The sequence below is a fragment of the Macaca nemestrina genome, chromosome 4 (genome assembly GCF_043159975.1).
Source record: "Macaca nemestrina isolate mMacNem1 chromosome 4, mMacNem.hap1, whole genome shotgun sequence".
NCBI classification, from domain to species: domain Eukaryota; kingdom Metazoa; phylum Chordata; class Mammalia; order Primates; family Cercopithecidae; genus Macaca; species Macaca nemestrina.
The window spans coordinates 109885000-109902677 of NC_092128.1; the positions used below are offsets into that span (position 1 = coordinate 109885000).

Here is a 17678-nt window from a genome sequence, read left to right on the forward strand (position 1 = left end):
GTTGGCATTTGCTTTATTAAGAGGGAAGGGCAGCAAAAAGAGGACCAAATTAGATTTTAAGCTAGGACCAGAATACAGAGGAAATAAACATTAAAAATAAGCCAAGGCAGCAGTCCAAAGCAGTTGAAGTATACCCATTTCTGACCCCAAAACACAAAAGCTCAGAAGCTCACTTTTAAGTAGAGACTTTGTTTCGCATTCAGCATAATTGTTTATATTTATGCAATACCTGAATATGCAGCAAATTGCATGGGACTATATCTGAACAACACACTAGTGTCCTAAATGTAGGAAATTCCCAATCTATGCTATTTTGTATCCAGAGAATAATTCTATAATTTCCTATATGAATTTTTGATCAACATAGATGTTAGGGAAATGTCTTGCAGTTAATAAAAATATTTTCTTTTCATTAAATATAAATAATTGCCCATCTTCTTCAGAGAGCAGTCTGTATATAGATATTTAAATTGTTCACCCAAAATCCATGGACCAAATCCATGTTCGACACTAAGAGCCAATTGAACATAATTTAATCATTTGTTGAGGAGGAAGAAGCTTATTTTGAGATATTCCAAAACTCAAGAATTTCATTATGATTTCAACTTGTATTGCACGAAAGAAATGTAAACATGGCACTTGATAAATGACCTAAAAATATTGTACCAATGGTCAGTGTCTGTACCAGCAGTTTGGAGACAGTGTTTCCAATGCAGTCTTCTCACTTCAGAAGTTAAAAAAAAAAAAAAGAACACATTATGAAATCTTCTCACTTCAGGTAGTCTACAAACAAGGAAAGTTACTTCTGGATGCATACTGTTACCCCATCTATCCTATAAAGACATACTCCAAAAATCACAGTCAAGACCAACCTGAATTTTAAATCCCATGGTGGTAATCTGGGATAAGACAGGGTTTCTCTTTAGGCTGATGAGTGAGAATTTTTTTCTCCTTAAAAAGAAAATCATTATTGTCTTTTAGGAGAGAGATAAAGGCAAAAGACATAAAGTAATCAACTTAAAATGGATTCTCATTTAAAAAAAAAAAAAATAGCTGGGTCAGCAGAATTACTGAAGAACAGTTATGTGAAACGTAGTTATAAATGAATAAAGAAACCAATAAGATAAAGATATCACATTAATGAAAAAATAATTATTACATTCCTGTCCTTTTTGATGTTTTCTCTGATAATATTTCCTTCTTCATAAGATAGTATAATCTCTAGGCAAATTTCCAAAGAAATTAAGAAATTAAATATGGTTTGAAGAAAAGAAACAGGGAAGAAGGAAAAGAGAGAGAGAAGAGAGACTGAGACAGAAAATAAAGAAAGGAAAGTTTAAAAAGTGGCATTTTTAGAAGAGCTTCCAGGACTTGAATTAGGTATGGTATTAATTTTTTTCCACCAAGTCTTAGTCTTGGCATGTTTCTGAAAAAAATGCAGGAATTTCATGGATGTGGGAACTGGTGATGGAAAATGCATTATTTCCAACACAACAATTGTTGTACTTGAGAGAAACTATATGGGAAAAAAATAACACCCTAGAATAAATACAAATGAAATTCATGTATCAAAACCAATACTGTGAAAATAGTTTAAATGTTTCTTGAATTTATATCTAGTCATTAACCTAAATGCAGATTTTAGTTGAAGCCACACTTCTGCCTCATGGTCAGAAGGCCTGAAAACCTGTGGCGTGGAAAATTGGCAGGAAGGAGAATATTGAATTGGTCTCCATGGAAAAACAGATTTTGGCAGCCATAACCTCCTCCCTGGCAGGTCTCTCTCCCCCTCTCTCTTTCTTCCTCCCTGTTTCACTCTTGTCCCAGGAAAGAGGCTGAGGAAAGACCATGTATCAGCTACAACAGCAAGCAGTTGTCAATCTGACCATTCATCGAACAGCCGTTCTCATTGGCCTTGAATCCTGTGGTTAGGGTAAAGCCCCAAAATTGTCGCAGCCCTAGACTCACCCTCTGAGAGCACAGAGGCCATAGATTCCCATTTCTACTGGCTTTGGTTTCCTTCTCCCCTCAAACAAGAAAGTGGGGTGGAACACCTGCCTCACCCGATGTCCCTGAAAGAAACTGCAATCCACAAATGGAAATGATAAATTCATTCGCAGAAATCCTAAAAATCTATTCCTCTCTTTCCACAACCCCTATCCTATTTACTCCGCTGTTCTGTCTGGTTACCTCAGGGAAAGCAGATATTTCCTCAGAGTTTTATTTAATCTAGAGGGCTTCTGCAAAATCATTTCTCCACCCAAGAAGGTCCTAACAGCCCACCTCACCCCTAAAGTTCAGGCTCGTTCCCTCCTGGGCTAGCCCTAAACCCAGGCTCCATCAAGCTGCCCAACATTTTCCTTCCAGCCTCGTTTCCATCATCCCCCTACCCCAGAGCTTCCGGGGAATGTTCGCCACGCCCCTCCGGTGGGTTCCAGGCCCCTTTGCATGAGCGAATTGAGGCAAGAACTACCTCCCTAGAGTCAATGTTGTGTCCGTGTGCTGTGCCTGTGCCTCTCGGTGGTTTTCACGGTGATCTTTTCTCTCTTTGCAGCTGGTTAATAATCCACTAGCAAGTCAGGCTGCAGCGGCTGCAGCAGCCATGAGCTCCATAGCAAGCTCACAGGCCTTTGGCAATGCCCTCTCCAGTCTTCAGGGGGTCACAGGTCAACTAGTTACTAATGCACAAGGACAGGTGAGTGGGAGATGGGAACAAGAGTGCATTTTTGTGGCAGATTGAACTCGGAAAGGAAATGAATTTCTTTTGCATGACAGTGATATGTAACCGCATCTATTCGAGGCAAATAAATAATGTTTACTAGCAATGTCAAGAATAGGAGAAGGGTTGGGAGGTGTTTCTATATTTTAGAAGCAAGATTTTTTTTCCTACCTCTAGATTGTCAAAGTTTTATTTTGTTTTTATCTCTGTACCGTGACTCACGTTATGACGTTGTATGAAGAAGTTACTTTGCATTACAGGGGCATTCTTTCAAAAAAAAAAAAGTTACATTTTAAAAATAAAATGCCAGTTTTGCTTTTTTTATTTTTCACTTAGGGAAGAACTTGGATAATGAGGGAAACTGATCAGTTTCCTTCCATAATTGCTGTAAGATATCAAAATTAGTCTTAACAAAGCCAATTTTTGAATGTATGGGAAGGTGATGCAGAAGTCTTATAAAAGCAACAAAGAAAAGGGGTGAGTTAGAATGAAGCCAATTGCAAGTCAGCTCCATGGGCCCCCGGCCTCCTGCCAATTCCCATGGAAGCCAGGCAACCTCTGGCATGCTTGTTGATTTACTTCAGTATGACAGGGGCAGTAAACCTTCCTCATGTCATGAGATAGGGTCCGTCCCTTCACACTGCTAATGTGCCACGTAATGGTCATACAAGATACTGGAAGAGCTTCACACGACTCAATAAACCCAAAACCTGCATAAAAAGCAAACGAGATGAAACTGATGATGTTAGGGTACCCTCCATCCGAAGGCCTTTCTCAGAACCCAGTGGTTAGGACACTTGGTTTTCCAGCGTGACTGTTCATGATCATGAAATCCAAGGGAGAAGGGGCTAGCATTCTCACAAAGATTTTTTCCCCAGCCTTATTTATTTGCCCAGCAGTGTGTCTGCATCCTCCCGGCTTGGCCTGCTCTGTGGAGAGCAGGCATTTCGATGTCTTGAACCCTGTTTTTATTTTACATAAAGAGTAAACAAAGATGCATTATAAGCTAAATCGTCTCCGTCTACGTCCCAGGGAAAAAAAGCTGACCTTGTTTTATTTCCTGGGCGGGTGCAGGATTGTCCCATCAGAACCCCGAGGGCTGAACGATGGAGCTTGTCAAAGAGAGGCCCCATGTAATGAATCATCTTATCACAGGTGCACACCACACATATTAAAGGAGGGTTGTATGAACACTGTGCCCTCTACAGTAACCTTTCAATGTCTGCTTTAACCCTTGTTCCAATCCCTTTTCATCAAAGGATCATTTTATGCAGCCGGCTCTAAATGGAGGCTCTCAAAAGCCTATTAAGATTTCTGGAGGGACGGGGTATTGGTGTGGAGGAAAAGTTGGTTTTAATATCTATAACTCATACTCACATCAGCTCGCTGCTTCCTAGAGCTGTGCCCAGAAATAGGACACCCTGCCTCACTCTGGCCAGGGAACTGGCCCTTGAGATGTAAATTTTAGGGGTTCAAGATAGAAACCATATCCACCGACGGATATTTCCTCTGATTTTTGTGTTCCTACATCTAAGTAAAATACACTACTATTCTCTATCACTTGAATATTTGTGATGCATAAAATCCATTATATAGAAGGAATTATTAGGATTTTATTCTTCTGATCATTTAAGGGCTGATTACTTTGCCAATTAGATATTCTCGGGGGCTGGAGTTACTACCTTTGCTTTTTTTGGCCTTTGCCAAACCCCAGGGATAGCTTTCCCAGCCCATAAGTACCCATTAGAAAATGATCTTACAAGTAGAAGATTGATTGGTACTGTGCATACATTGTATAAGAGTTGACTTTAAAATATCTTACTTTAGAAACTGTGGTATGATCGTTTATTTGATGTGGTACACAAACCTCCTAAAGTGGAAAAAAAATTACATTCACAGAGAAATCAATAATGCCCACTCATGAAATCTTAAGTTTTAACACATGTGCCCAGTGGAGTCATGTCTTCTACCTAGTGCAGAAAGAGTTCAAGAGTTAAAATACTCAAACTTCCAGTGGATAGTTGGCCATATTCCTGTAGCGATATGGTTGGTTTTGTTTGTTTGTTTTGGGGTTTTTTTTTTTTTTATGTTTAGAATATCAATCCGGTTATCTTCCCAGGAAAAGGTGCATGTCCTACAACTGTTGGCACAGAGATACTTGCATGGCCCCGTGAAGTGGGGTGAACAGCCTATGGTCAAATTACACCAAAAGAGATAGGCAAAAATTATCTATTTTTTGTTTGTGTGTGTGCATATTCCTTTGGCTTATGTTAACGTGGCACAAAAGGTAGCAATACATTGAAACCAGATTCTTAAAATTAGCCTTGCTCAAAATACCATGTAAAGTAGGATTACTCCACCCAGCCCATTTTCGATTTCTTAAAAATCTCCATAGCGCTTTCCCAGGAAGGGTACAAAGAGAAAACTCAGAATACATTTAAAGATTCTTTCACTTGAGTTCTTCACGTCAACTACTGTTTACATTTGGAAGTTCACCCAGGAGTAATCACATTAAAATCTAAACCTAAGTGTGGAAAGCATGTTTTACTCCAGTGATCGTTTGGTGAGGTTAGGTCTGTTGAGAAGGTGTGGGGTGAGATGGGGGTTCTATTATCAGAAATGTTCTGATCCTCCCCTCCTGCTAGATTCTTTTGGCTGCCCGGAAACAAAAGACAAGATTCAGTAGTTAAGACTTTGAATTCAGACCTACCTGGGATTGAGTTTAGGCTTCACCTCTTTCTAGTTTTATGATCTTGGAGCCATGACTTAACCTACCTAAGCCATGATTTCATTCTTAACGTTCAAATGGAACCTATATGAGGCAGCCGCGAAACTTACTTAGTGTCTCACAGGGCCCACAGCCTATGCCAGTGGTGCACTTTTGCAGGGCAAGCAGTCCTAAGGCTGCCTCCTCTGCTGGGTAGATGCCCACCTCACATGAGGAGACATGCCAGAATCTTACTTCAGGCTCTTGGCCCTCAACTCTCAACAGAAAGAAATTCCCCCACCTGGGACTTGGCAGTTTTGCTTCCCTATCTTGGCATCTGACTCTGTTTCTATTAACCGGATATCAGTAAATTTAAAGAGACAGGAAATCTCCATATATTGAAGAATTTTATTCCTGCTCCTTTTTTTCCCAACCGGTAGTTATTATGAGCAAACAAGGAGGAAAAACTTCAGTCGTTTTTATAACTTTCTAACCCCACCCACTCATGTGTCATTAATTCAAAGAACAGACACTATTCAATAGAGTTATAAATTTTAACAGAAATACTGCGTTCTAAAGTCATAGAGTAGAGGCCAGGCATGGCGGCTCATGCCTGTAATCCCAGCACTGTGGGAGGCCAAGGCAGGTGGATCACTTGAGTCCAGGAGTTTGAGACCAGCCTGGACAACATGGCAAAACTCTGTCTCTACAAAAAAATACAAAAAAAATTAGCTGGGTCTGGTGGCAGGCACCTGTAGTCCCAGCTACTTGGGAGGCGGAAGTTGCAGTGAGTCAAGATTGTGCCACTGCACTCCAGCCTGGGTGCGAGAGTGAGACCCTGTCTCCAAAATAAATGAATAAAATCATAAAGTACATATCTTACCCAAGGATGTTAAAGGCTCTAAAATTATATCATACCCAACTTCACTCTGAGGTGGGAAGGTAGCATGTGTCCTCCTGAAATTAGTAGTCATGAAATTGATCATGACTATGGCATTGCTGAGAAAAACATCCTAGTTCTCTTTGTTTACTGGATCTGGAAATCATGCAAGTGTGGCAGGTGGGCAATGGAATGGGTGCTAGCTGTGGACTTGTTTGAATTCCAGGTTGGCCCATAACTGGCTCTGTGACCTTGGGCAAATTACTTGAGCTCTTTGAGCCTCAGTTTTGCCAATTATAAAGTAAGGATACTAAAATCTAAGCTCCTAGGTTGTGAAGATTAAATGAGATAATGTGTGGGAAAAGCCTACCACAGTGCCTGAGTACACAGGTATTCTCAATAAATGATTGCATAATTATCATCATCATCATTGTTAAGAGTTTTGTCTCATAGTTTCTGGAAGCCTATATTTCATCTGAACATGCAGCAAGAGGCAGTACAGTGTACAAGCAAAAAGAAAGGGTTCTGGAGCCAGACTGCCATCCACCAGTTGTGAGACTGGGCAGTTTCCTTATTCTGTGCTTCAATTTCTTCATCTGAAAAATGGAGATAATAATAACACCAGGTCCTAGGATTAAAGTCCTGAGAATGGCATCAGGCATGTAATCATCACTCAATAATGCTATCACCCAATAAATGCTACCTATTAATCAAGATGGTATGTGTTTTCAGTTCATAACTGTGCACAAAAACCCATGCTAAAGTCTGTATATGTGTGAGGAGTTTGAGAATGTGAAAATCTTAGTAGGACATTAAGTTATTTTAAGGAAATCTTACCCTTATCTTGGATAGTTCAGTAGGGAGGAGGGAAAGTGTGAGTGTATATACGTGCTCTTAACACTCAGTGGGCATGTTCAAGATTTGGCAAGTAGATTTACTATCGATTTGTTCAGCTATAGAATTGGCTTCCCTGGTGCCCCTGGCAATATCTTCTTATTGGCGTTATTGCAGCAAAGTAAAAGCAAATGAAATTTTATTTTCTACTGGTGCTAAAGAAAGCATTCTACATTTTAACTGAAGCTCAGAATGTTTCCTGATGAAATTAAGTCCTCGGCCACTCTGAAATTTTCTTAAGTGGCAGCAAGTAAAGTCAAATGCATTGGTCCTTAAAAAGCCAGTCAAGGCAGGGAGGTGAAATCAACTAAACATCACTATTTCAACGTATTAAAAAGAAGGAAAAGTAAAGAGACTTACCTGGTCAGGTTACTCAAGAATGTACATACTATTGTATGTCAGCTGAGCAGAGTTGGTTTGGTGAGATTTGGAAGGATTTGCTGGAGCAGTGTAGGATAGGGGCTGCCTCCTAAAATGACCACAAGGCCATGATGAAAGAAAACCTATCGAATGGTTCTAACAGCAGCCTATGCATTATGACTTAGAGAATATGCCTTTGATGGCGCAAAACCATTGATTGCCATTCAATTCTATTCAAAAGCTCTGAGCTAGAGAGGGCTGGATGGAGAGGCAGGAACACCACCAGCATCATGGATGTACGCATCAACTGGAAGGCCATCCTGATGTCATCACTTTCAAACATGGTTAAAAATACGTATCTTAGAATTGAAGCAACATGATGTTCAGATGGGGATGTTGCTCTGAGTTGTAATAAGATAAATAACATCTCCAGAGAGCAAGAGAGTAGCTAAGAGCATGGGCTTTGATTGGAACCCAAACACTATCACTTCTTAGTTGCGTGGACCTTGGATACGTTATAAAACTTTTTTCTGGGCCTCTGTTTCCTCATCAGTAAAACAGGAATGATAGGCTTCTCACATATATTTGTTGTGGGTTTAAATGTGGTAGAAAAAGTGCCTGACACAGTGCCTGATATATGTCATAAGCATTTAATAAATCACGACTATTCTTTTAGGACGAAAACCCAGCAATTGACCCTGAACTGTGGGTTGCGAAAGTAATTAGCGCAACCTTTAAATACATGAGAATCTTTTAAAGCAAATCACTACAAAATAAATGAAAATAAAGTTATAGTAAATGCAAATCTCAGCCAAAGGATTGAGATATAATGAATTTATTCAGTGAGTGTTGAGTCCCACTCTAGGAGTTATTAGATCTGCCAAGAACTAACAAAACCATAGCTGAACACATTTGTAAAATTATTTTCAAACCCTGTGGAAAAGAAATATGTGTAATTCTGACCATGTGACTAAATAAATGAGGTTCATTAGAAATATCCTGCCAAAGCCAGTTGATCAGGAGTTTAGGGAGATTCACATATATTACTTTATTTCATTTTAAACAATGAAACATGTTAAATGTATAGAAAATAATTTTTGCAAAACAATACAAAAGGCACTCTTGTTTAACCACCTGCATATTGACATTTTTTCTCCATATTAGCTTCAGTTTTCTTGCTTATTTTTAAAAGAAACAGAGGGGTAGGAGCGGCGGGAAGCAGCCACACACAAAAAATTAATTTAAAAAAAAATTTTTAAGATAAAAAAGAAAACATGACAGACATAGCTGAAACTGTAGCACCTTCTTCTCCCATTCTCACGGTGATTACCGTGATAAAATGAACCCTTTCCATGCACGTTCTGCATTTTTACTCCAAAATATTAATTGAAGAAGCAAGATACGAAGTAATATGTACAGAATAATACCCTTTTTAAATACAAAAAAAGGCACTAGAATATATTGTTTCTATATTTTGCATAAATAAGAATCAAACATGTTTTGTTGAAAACTCAGAGCTGGTGTCTGTATGTTTTCTCACAAATACAATGAAGAGACCAATCTATTCATAGCACATTGCTTAACTAAAGCTTTTGACCATCTTTTATAAACCAAAAAAAATCTGAAAAAAGCTTGTATTGTCTCATGTGCAATGTCATTACAGGAAATTTTATTTTAAAAGGTGTAAAAATTAAGTCGCATTGTGTGAACTATACTTCAAGTAGCATTTTTAAAAATCGAGTAACATTTCTTAAATCAGCTCTTTCTAGATACTGGGAAATATATATGTTCGCAGGATTAGTAACATTATAGGAATTTTACCCTGACTTCATCTGAGTTATAAAGATAAAACAATAAACAACCTCAATCTTTCTCCTAACATACCAAATTTCCCCTTTGAGCCCAGTTGAGAGTTTTATTTCCTCATTTCCGGAGAAGCAGTTGCATTAATGACGTTTTTCCCTAAGTGTGCGCTTCGGGAAAATAACGAGTCCCTCAAGATGCCCCACAAACCAGAGTCCCCTGGTCCGAGGAGCCGGGCAGCGCCGCGCAGCCGTCTTGCGTGGGACCCACCCGTGGGCGGAGCCAGGCGGTAGTGCTGCCCCGCCGAGCTTCACCCCAGCAACCTCTTTTATTTTCTTAACCTTGTTTTCCCCAACCGACCACTTCCTAGAGTTCACGCTGGCAGAGCCACTTCAAAAAATGCTGCAGGAAGCCATTCACACTCATTCTTACCCACTTTTTTTAAAAATGCGAAATAGTGATTTAAATCAGAAAAGAACCTCTTCCAGTGGGGGCTTCCTTTGCAACCGGGGCTTCGCGGTGGTTTCTGTGTTGTGTTGAGGGCACACACCTACATAACACTTTTGCAGAAATAAAGGATCTCATCTCAAACTGTTGCCAAAAGTCCCAGGGACTCGTCATATGCAAACCGAGGGCAAATGAACGTGGGACGACCCGAGGCGCTCCCTGAAGGGGCTCTCCTGCAGTGCCCAGGCAGAGGGGGAGTGGGAGGGTGGCTGTGGAGTGAAGGGCGGAAGTGCCCTCGCCGTCCTGAGGCCTGGGACCCTCTCGATGGTAAATGGCGCTGTTGAGCCCCGAAGCGCAGGGACTCCGCGGGCGACGGGCTTGACGGGAAGCTTTGCTGTGGTGCGGCCCAGCTGCGGACACGCTGGATGTCAGGGCCCCAGCAGAAGCGCCGGGCTGTGCCTTCTTAGGACGGCGGGTGCGGCCCTGCCCAAGGTCGCCCCGCCCTCCATCCTTCTATCCCCGCACCATATTTCTGAAATGAAAATGTTATCAATCGCTTTAGGGTTACCTTAAAGAACTGAAAGGAAAGCCCTCTCTGAACTCTTTCTTTCTACTCTCCTTGCCCAGCAAAACTCAGCAGTGCAAGCTGCCATGTACCGTAAAAGGGGTGTGTAGGAATGCACAGTGAGAAATCTACTTTGCAGGATTCTCCCTGAAGATTGAGCTAGAGAGGACCAAGCTCTCTCTCACCTAAAGCAGAACTGGCGTGCTGTCACTTTCCCCCTTTCTGGCTGCTGCAGCGTTTTGTTTATCTTTTTATTTTGTTTGTTTATTTATTTATTTATTCATTTATTGAGACGGAGCTTCACTCTTGTTGCCCAGGCTGGAGTGCAATGGCACGATCTTGGCTCACTGCAACCTCCACCTCCAGGGTTCAAGCGATTCTCCTGCTTCAGCCTCCCTAGTAGCTGGGATTTCAGGCGCACACCACCACGTCCAGCTAATTTTTGTATTTTTAGTAGAGTCGGGGTTTCACCATGTTGACCAGGCTGGTCTCGAACTCCTGACCTCAGGCGATCCACCTGCCTCGGCCTCCCAAAGTGCTGGGATTACAGGGGTGAGCCACCACTCCTGGCCCATCTTTTAAATGTTTATCCGTGAGTATTTCATTTTCCTGGGAATTAGGAAACGTTTTCTTGTGGAGGCTCCTAAATCAAGACTGTTGGCACATCTTGTCTGTCTAAAGGACAGGAGAGGACCAATTAACTAACGAAGCAACCTAAATAGCAGCTATAATTCTAAACAGGTACTAAGTAACAAGATGCCATTTACAAACAGCTCCCTCAGAGCTAGTCTGACATATTAGCTCTTTCTTTCATGAGCATAGTTGACATTCCAATTAGTGCCTCCCTATGGCAAAATACGATAACGAATGTTCATGTGACTTCTTACTGTGCGCAAAGCTCTTTGGCTTAATTCTTAGAGGAGTGCTAGGCTTTAGCTGAAGTCCTTTGGGCCAAGTGACTTCTAGAAAAGAACAATGAAAATAATATCTCCCAAGCATTGAGCCTTCACCCTGGGGCTGGAATCATCTATAATCCTAACAGAGCAGTTCACGGCAGATTTGATTGTCTCAGCTGTGCAAACTCTCAAGGCATCAGGGGTTAAGTGACTCCCTGGGATAACATCTTTTGGAAGTGGCAGAACTGAGATTTGAGTTCGAAGTCCATTGCCATTCTTCCATATCACCCTGATTTTCTCGGGTTCAGAGACCTGGTTCATTTCCTGGCTGTTCCATAGACATGTCACAAACTCCAGAACCTTCATGTCTCCATCTGCAAATGGGAATTGTAATTCTTGCTCTGTCAACCTCACAGAGTTCTCTTGAAGGCATACACACACACACACACACACACACACACACACACTCACACTGGAAAACTGTAAAGAGATATAAACCTTACCGAATAAATACAGGGTATTTTAACTGGTATTCTTACTATCATTATTTTTACTAATCAAAGGAACTGGACAGGTAGTGTCAGGGAATTGTCTAAAGCAATGAGATGTTCTTGAAAAGTCTGTATCAGATCTCCACTTCTTGCCAGAGAAAATCGCCTTAAGGTGTCCATAGGTCTCCTGCCTTCCAGTGAGGCAACCTAGCGATGAGGAAAGAAATGCATGGTGAGTGCTTCGTATGGGCACTCATCAAATTAGCCTTTCAGAGCTCAATAGAAAACCCTATCCTAGTGAATCTTCTGTTGGGCTGAAGATTGCAGCTGAAGATTGTTGTCCCACGCAGCACAGTGATGTTAGAATTGATCGAGCTCCTAATGTGGCAAGACCCCACACATTTCTAGATCCAGCCAGAATAAGGTAAACCCTTCCAAATAAAAAGAGGAATATTGAATGCTGTATTTTGAGTCTTCTTACTCTGTGAGGTTGATAGAGCAAGAATTAATTATTTTGAGTCTAAGACACCACTGATTTTAAAAGTCATACCACTGATTTTTGGAGGGGAGGAAAGAAAATACCACATTTGATAAATATATCAATTGTTAGAGGTAGCCTAATTTCAAAAATGTTAAAAATATAAAAAAAAAGAAGTGATCATTGAAATGTTTATAAGTATAATTAAGGAAATATGTTATTTATTTGATTAATATCCTGAACCAATTCCAGTATCAATAAGACCATACAATGGGCTGTTGATGATGGCTCCTTTTTAGTATTTAACAAAAAGTCAGGGATGGGAGTGGAAGGCATTTATATCTCAGCTTTTCCAACTGTAGAATGAAAATTAAACTTGATTTGAGTAGAAGGAGGGCAGACAAGAAAAGGAGGAAGTGCTGAATTTTGGTTTAGCATCCTAGAACAACACCAGCTCCATCTTCAAAGTATGTTTATAGTTAAGAAGAGCGTTATTGGAGAGGAGAAAACATTAAATTCATGTGAGAAACATTAAACTTTCAAATAAACTTTCAGTATATCATTTACCACACCATATGCCCAATAATGCACCCAACTTTCTTGTTGGCCTGTGAGTTGTTGACATGATGAATACTCTTAAGGATGTCATCAACTCACAGAGCCAAAAGAAAGAAATGAGAAATCAGAGTTAGGTAGGAATGGAAAAGTCACAACTCACAACAGGGAGAAGAGCCAGATTAAGTTCAAACGTAGGCCTTCGAATGACCCAGTTGAATTAAGTGCACTAGCCATTACTCCAAATTGCCATTTATCTCGCCAACTAAGTTTTTCTACCTGTATAACTTACAATATAAGTAGATCCTGAGAAGATGTCATCAGGTGGAGGGTTCAGAATACTACAGTGAAGTCAAGATGTGATGCAGCTTTATATTTGTAAGTAAATGCTATTAATCAAGCAACACACAGATACACAAACAGGAAAAAAAATGTTGCACACTCCCTAGATCAGATACTTGCCAATAGATACTCACAATAAACCAATCTCCTTATAGTAACAGAGGTGGACAGTGCAAATATCCATGTACTGACATGAAAGGTGGCCCAGGATAAAGAACATGGACTTTCAAATCAGTCAAATCTGAATCCTGACTTCATCTCCAAGCAGCTCTGCACCCCCTGGCAAGATATTTAATCTTCTTCAGCTAAAGTTATCTCTTCCATGAAATGACACCAATATATTCCTCTCAAGTTTGTTAGGAGGATTCGTATTAATAGCAATAATAAATTAATATGTTGCTGCCACTAATTGAGCACTATTTATGTGCTAAGTAGCTATTTATGTGCCAAGCACTTGATATATTACTTTATCTTTACCACCACACACAATGTGGTTTATTCCCATTATACAGATGAAGAAACTTCCAATATCACCCAACTAGGAATGGCTGGATTCAAACTCAGTTATGTCTAATAGAGATTGCTTTTAATCACTGTACTGTAATAATAATTTAAAACATTTTGTTTTGTTCACTGCAGCTAGAACCAAGTGGCTAGAATGGCACCTGGCACATAAAGACCATAAATACAGTAATAAAATCTGTGGCCTGAATGGAGTATTTCATATATGCTAATATGCTATTCAATAAGCATTTTTGCATAAATTCATCATTTCATTTCATTTCATTCTCACAATGATTTTGCACTATCATCTCTAATTTACAGCTGAGGAACTGAAGGCTCAGAAAAGTTAAACAGGTCAGGCGCGGTGGCTCACGCCTGTAATCGCAGCATTTCGAGAGGCCAAGGCAGGCAGATTACTTCAGGTCAGGAGTTCGAGACCAGCCTGGCCAACATGGTGAAACTGTCTCTACTAAAAACACCAAAAATAGCCAGGTGTAGTGGCAGGCACCTGTAGTCCCAGCTACTTGGGAGGCTGAGGCAAGAGAATCGCTTGAACCCAGGAGGCAGAGGTTGCAGTGAGCTGAGATTGCATCATTGCACTCCAGCCTGGGTGACAGGGTGAGACTCCATCTCAAAAAAAAAAAAAAAAAAAAAAAGAAAGAAAAGTTAACCAACTTTCCAGAGCCATACGGTCAATGATAGAGCCTGGATTTGAGCCCAGATCTGGCTGCTTTGAAGCCCAACTTTCCTCTGAAACAAAGCTGCTTTCAGCATAATATGTATAAGTGCCTAATACAGTGCCTGCCATATAGTAGTCATTTCATAAATATATATCTATATATAGATCTATATTTTAACCACTTAGGGTGGCTGATCTAAAGTAGAGTCCGTTTAAGTTTTTTGTTTGTTTTTTGAGACTGAATCTCATTCTGTCGCCCAGGTTGGAGTGCAGTGCTGCCATCTCTGCTCACTGCAACCTCTGCCTCCTGGGTTCAAGCAATTCTCCTGCCTCAGTCTCCCGAGTAGCTAGGATTACAGGCACGCACCATCACGGCCCGCTAATTTTCGTATTTTTTTAGTAGAGATGGGATTTCACCATGTTCGCTAGGCAGCTCTCGAACTCCTGACCTCAAGTGATCCACCCACCTCAGCCTCTCAAAGTGCTGGGGTTACAGGAGTGAGCCACTGCACCTGGCCTAAAGTAGGGTCTGTTTAATATATCGAAGTTTTATGTGGATATGCTTTTAAGTTGGTCATCCAGCATTACTCTAGCTGATGAAAATGGCAATTGTTAATTTAATTAACTTACTTCAATTGTTTTAACAGCTAACATTTTGGGGTTGTTGTAAAAAGTAAAAGTAACAAAAGATGTTAAACCCTTGGCACCCACATCTGTCTTGAAACCCATGGTCCCGCCAGCAAGCAGAGAAGACCAGTTTGATGATTTTTGAGTCAGCTGCCCACACCATTAGTGACCGGGTAAGCTGGACAATCTTGTTTTCATCAGATTAGCAGCAGCAGCAACAGGCTAGATGATGTCTAGCTCGCCTCTATGACATGACTATATGGCTGCTAGACATAATAGCATTCACTTTTCTCCATAACAAAATGTTGTACTTTATTTAATCAAAAGGCAGGGCCACAGAGATAGTACCTGCTAGGGTCTTTTAACAACTGTTGATTTCCTCTGATGGTCTACAATGAAAACATTGCCATCTGCCTTCAGGAAATCTACAAGTAACATCAGCAAGCTATCCTAGATAGCCAAAAGGAAGGGGTAAATAACATGGGCAAAACCAAAAATCTGTTTTAAATTCACATGGAATTTGAAGATTTTCTTGCAAGTTTAAAATGGAAGCCTTCTTAATATGAGGATCTTCTCAGTATTATTGGGTTATAAAAGAACTATTTAGGATTTTTAATACAAAGAGTAACATTATTGAAAGAATGTTTATGTTTAAAAGGTGATACACAAATTCCTTAAATGAACACAAAAGGAAATGACATAGTGTGCTACTCCAGACTCTGAGAATTCATTTTGATTTCTGAGACTATAAAATCATACACATTTCTAAATATTTGAAAAGTAGAGTTTCTGCCCCTCCAGGCTCACATGGAGATAAGGCAGTAGAAATAAGAATAGTATCTGTGGTTTTGCATATCTAGACTGGTTCCTGAAATCCAGAACCTAGATGAATCAGAAAGTACTAAAAACTTACCCTTCTCAGAAACCAAATATGATACTACAAACATTGCTTAAAATGCTCCAATTTTTTTAGCGAAGTTAAATAGATTATTTTTGGTTTTGTAGCTAAACATCTCAATGGTTCTTTGATGAAAGTATCACTATTCCAGCTTTTCCATTACTTAACAATATATATGGCTAGTCTGTGAATGATATCATCTGGCAAGGCTGTGAGACATATTCCTGACAAGGCTGTACTTCAAAAATAACTTTTGAAATTAAAAATGCCAAAATTCATGCTATCAGCATGAATTATAAATTATTGAGCTTAAAATGGGACAGTCAGAAAATCATTATATTTATTGATTGGTTTATTAGCAATAATAAATCATATTTCACCAGGACCAAATTTGAAGTGCCTTCCAAATACTCTTCTTCTGAGGGACATTTAAAGTAGGAATTAGAAAACTATGAGAAACCACAATTGGAAGAGTATATCCAGCTCTCTTTGCATACGTCTATCAAAAACTGGCTAATCATTAGGGATAAGGTTGCAGATTGGCCACCTATGAAAATGGGGATGCAATTTTATGAGAAAAACTCATCAGCATAATTCTAATGAGTTATGGTCTTTGTCGTGAGAAATGAGAAATTCTGTGGTCTCACCCTAAAGAACGTTAAAAAAACATTACTAACAGGAAATTGAAAAAGTAATATATGTTTGAGTGATGAAGACAACTTTTTTCTGATTGAATAGATAAATATTTCATGCAACTATCAAAATACATTTAATTTTGCCACAACAATGGATATTCTCTTCGCAAAAAGCATATGAATCATCTTGGACTCATGAAACTGGGTGGTGATAAACAGATGCATCTTTAATGGCACTTGGCATGGCTTCATTCCCCACCCTCTTATTTTCTTAGAGGCTTATTTTGTTGTTTATCCTAATTTAAATTCAGCTTTGCAGCTTGTATGTGCTTACTGAGTATAAACAAAGTACAAAGGGATGCTAAATACGTACAGTATTTTCTTAAGCAATTGCCAAACATTTTCTTCACCAATTTCTGTTGCTCCAAAAAACTTGGAATATTGGAGATCACTGGTCCAAATTTAGGGTTTTGTTGTTGTTTGTTTGTTTGTTTGCTACCACTGCTGTAGCTCTTTTTTTTCTCATTTGGGAAGAAAAATAATATAAACAGTTTATAGGTCCAGTGGTTTATTTAGGAATGTTTCCTAAAGCTTCTAAGGACCAAAGCTGAGTGAAACTAACAGGTGTTCTCCCAAGCAATAAATAACTTTAATCTGATTTAGTCACTTAATCTGGCATCAACAAGCAGAAGCAGAAATACTTCTGCAATTCTAGGTATTTTTGCTGGTATTAAAACTTAAAGTTTTAGGCAAAGCCATATAAAGGCTCATGAAGTTGGTCTTTCTGCAAAATGATGGCTTCACCACAGTTGTGCTTCTCTTTTAAGGGGGAAAAAAATGTTTTAGCAATTTGACAGTGTTGGCAGCTACTAAGAAAATGAAAAGAAACCATAGTTTAATTTGTAGTCACTGGGGGAAAAAGTAAAGAATGATGAAAAGAAACGTTTCCAGTTTATCCATAAAAATTTGTCTTTGTTTTCTAGTACCTGAAACATTTTTAATCTTTCTAGCGGACAAATATAATCAAAATATTAAACCACTAAGAAGAACTGGAAATTGCAACATTAGATCATATTTACAAATATTTTCATTTCCTCCCACTGAATAAGTAATATTCAAATAAATAAGTGAGGAAAAAAGAAAAACTAATGTAAGATGCTAGAAATGGAAACCAAGGCCACAATGGCTTGAAGGAATT

At 39.5% G+C, this 17678-nt stretch overlaps 1 protein-coding gene across 10 annotated transcripts in view; it reads left to right on the forward strand.

Annotated features, from left to right (window-relative positions):
• LOC105497760 (POU class 6 homeobox 2) overlaps positions 1-17678 on the forward strand; it is a 498182-nt gene that overhangs the window by 432008 nt on the left and 48496 nt on the right. For 9 of the 10 annotated variants that reach the window (XM_011769091.2, XM_071095065.1, XM_011769088.2 and 6 more), the window contains one exon: positions 2555-2695. The exons of the other annotated variant lie outside the window; for it this stretch is intronic. In XM_011769091.2, the coding sequence (XP_011767393.2) occupies positions 2555-2695 (141 nt within the window). The remainder of the gene's footprint in view (positions 1-2554; positions 2696-17678) is intronic. 10 annotated transcript variants of the gene reach the window in all.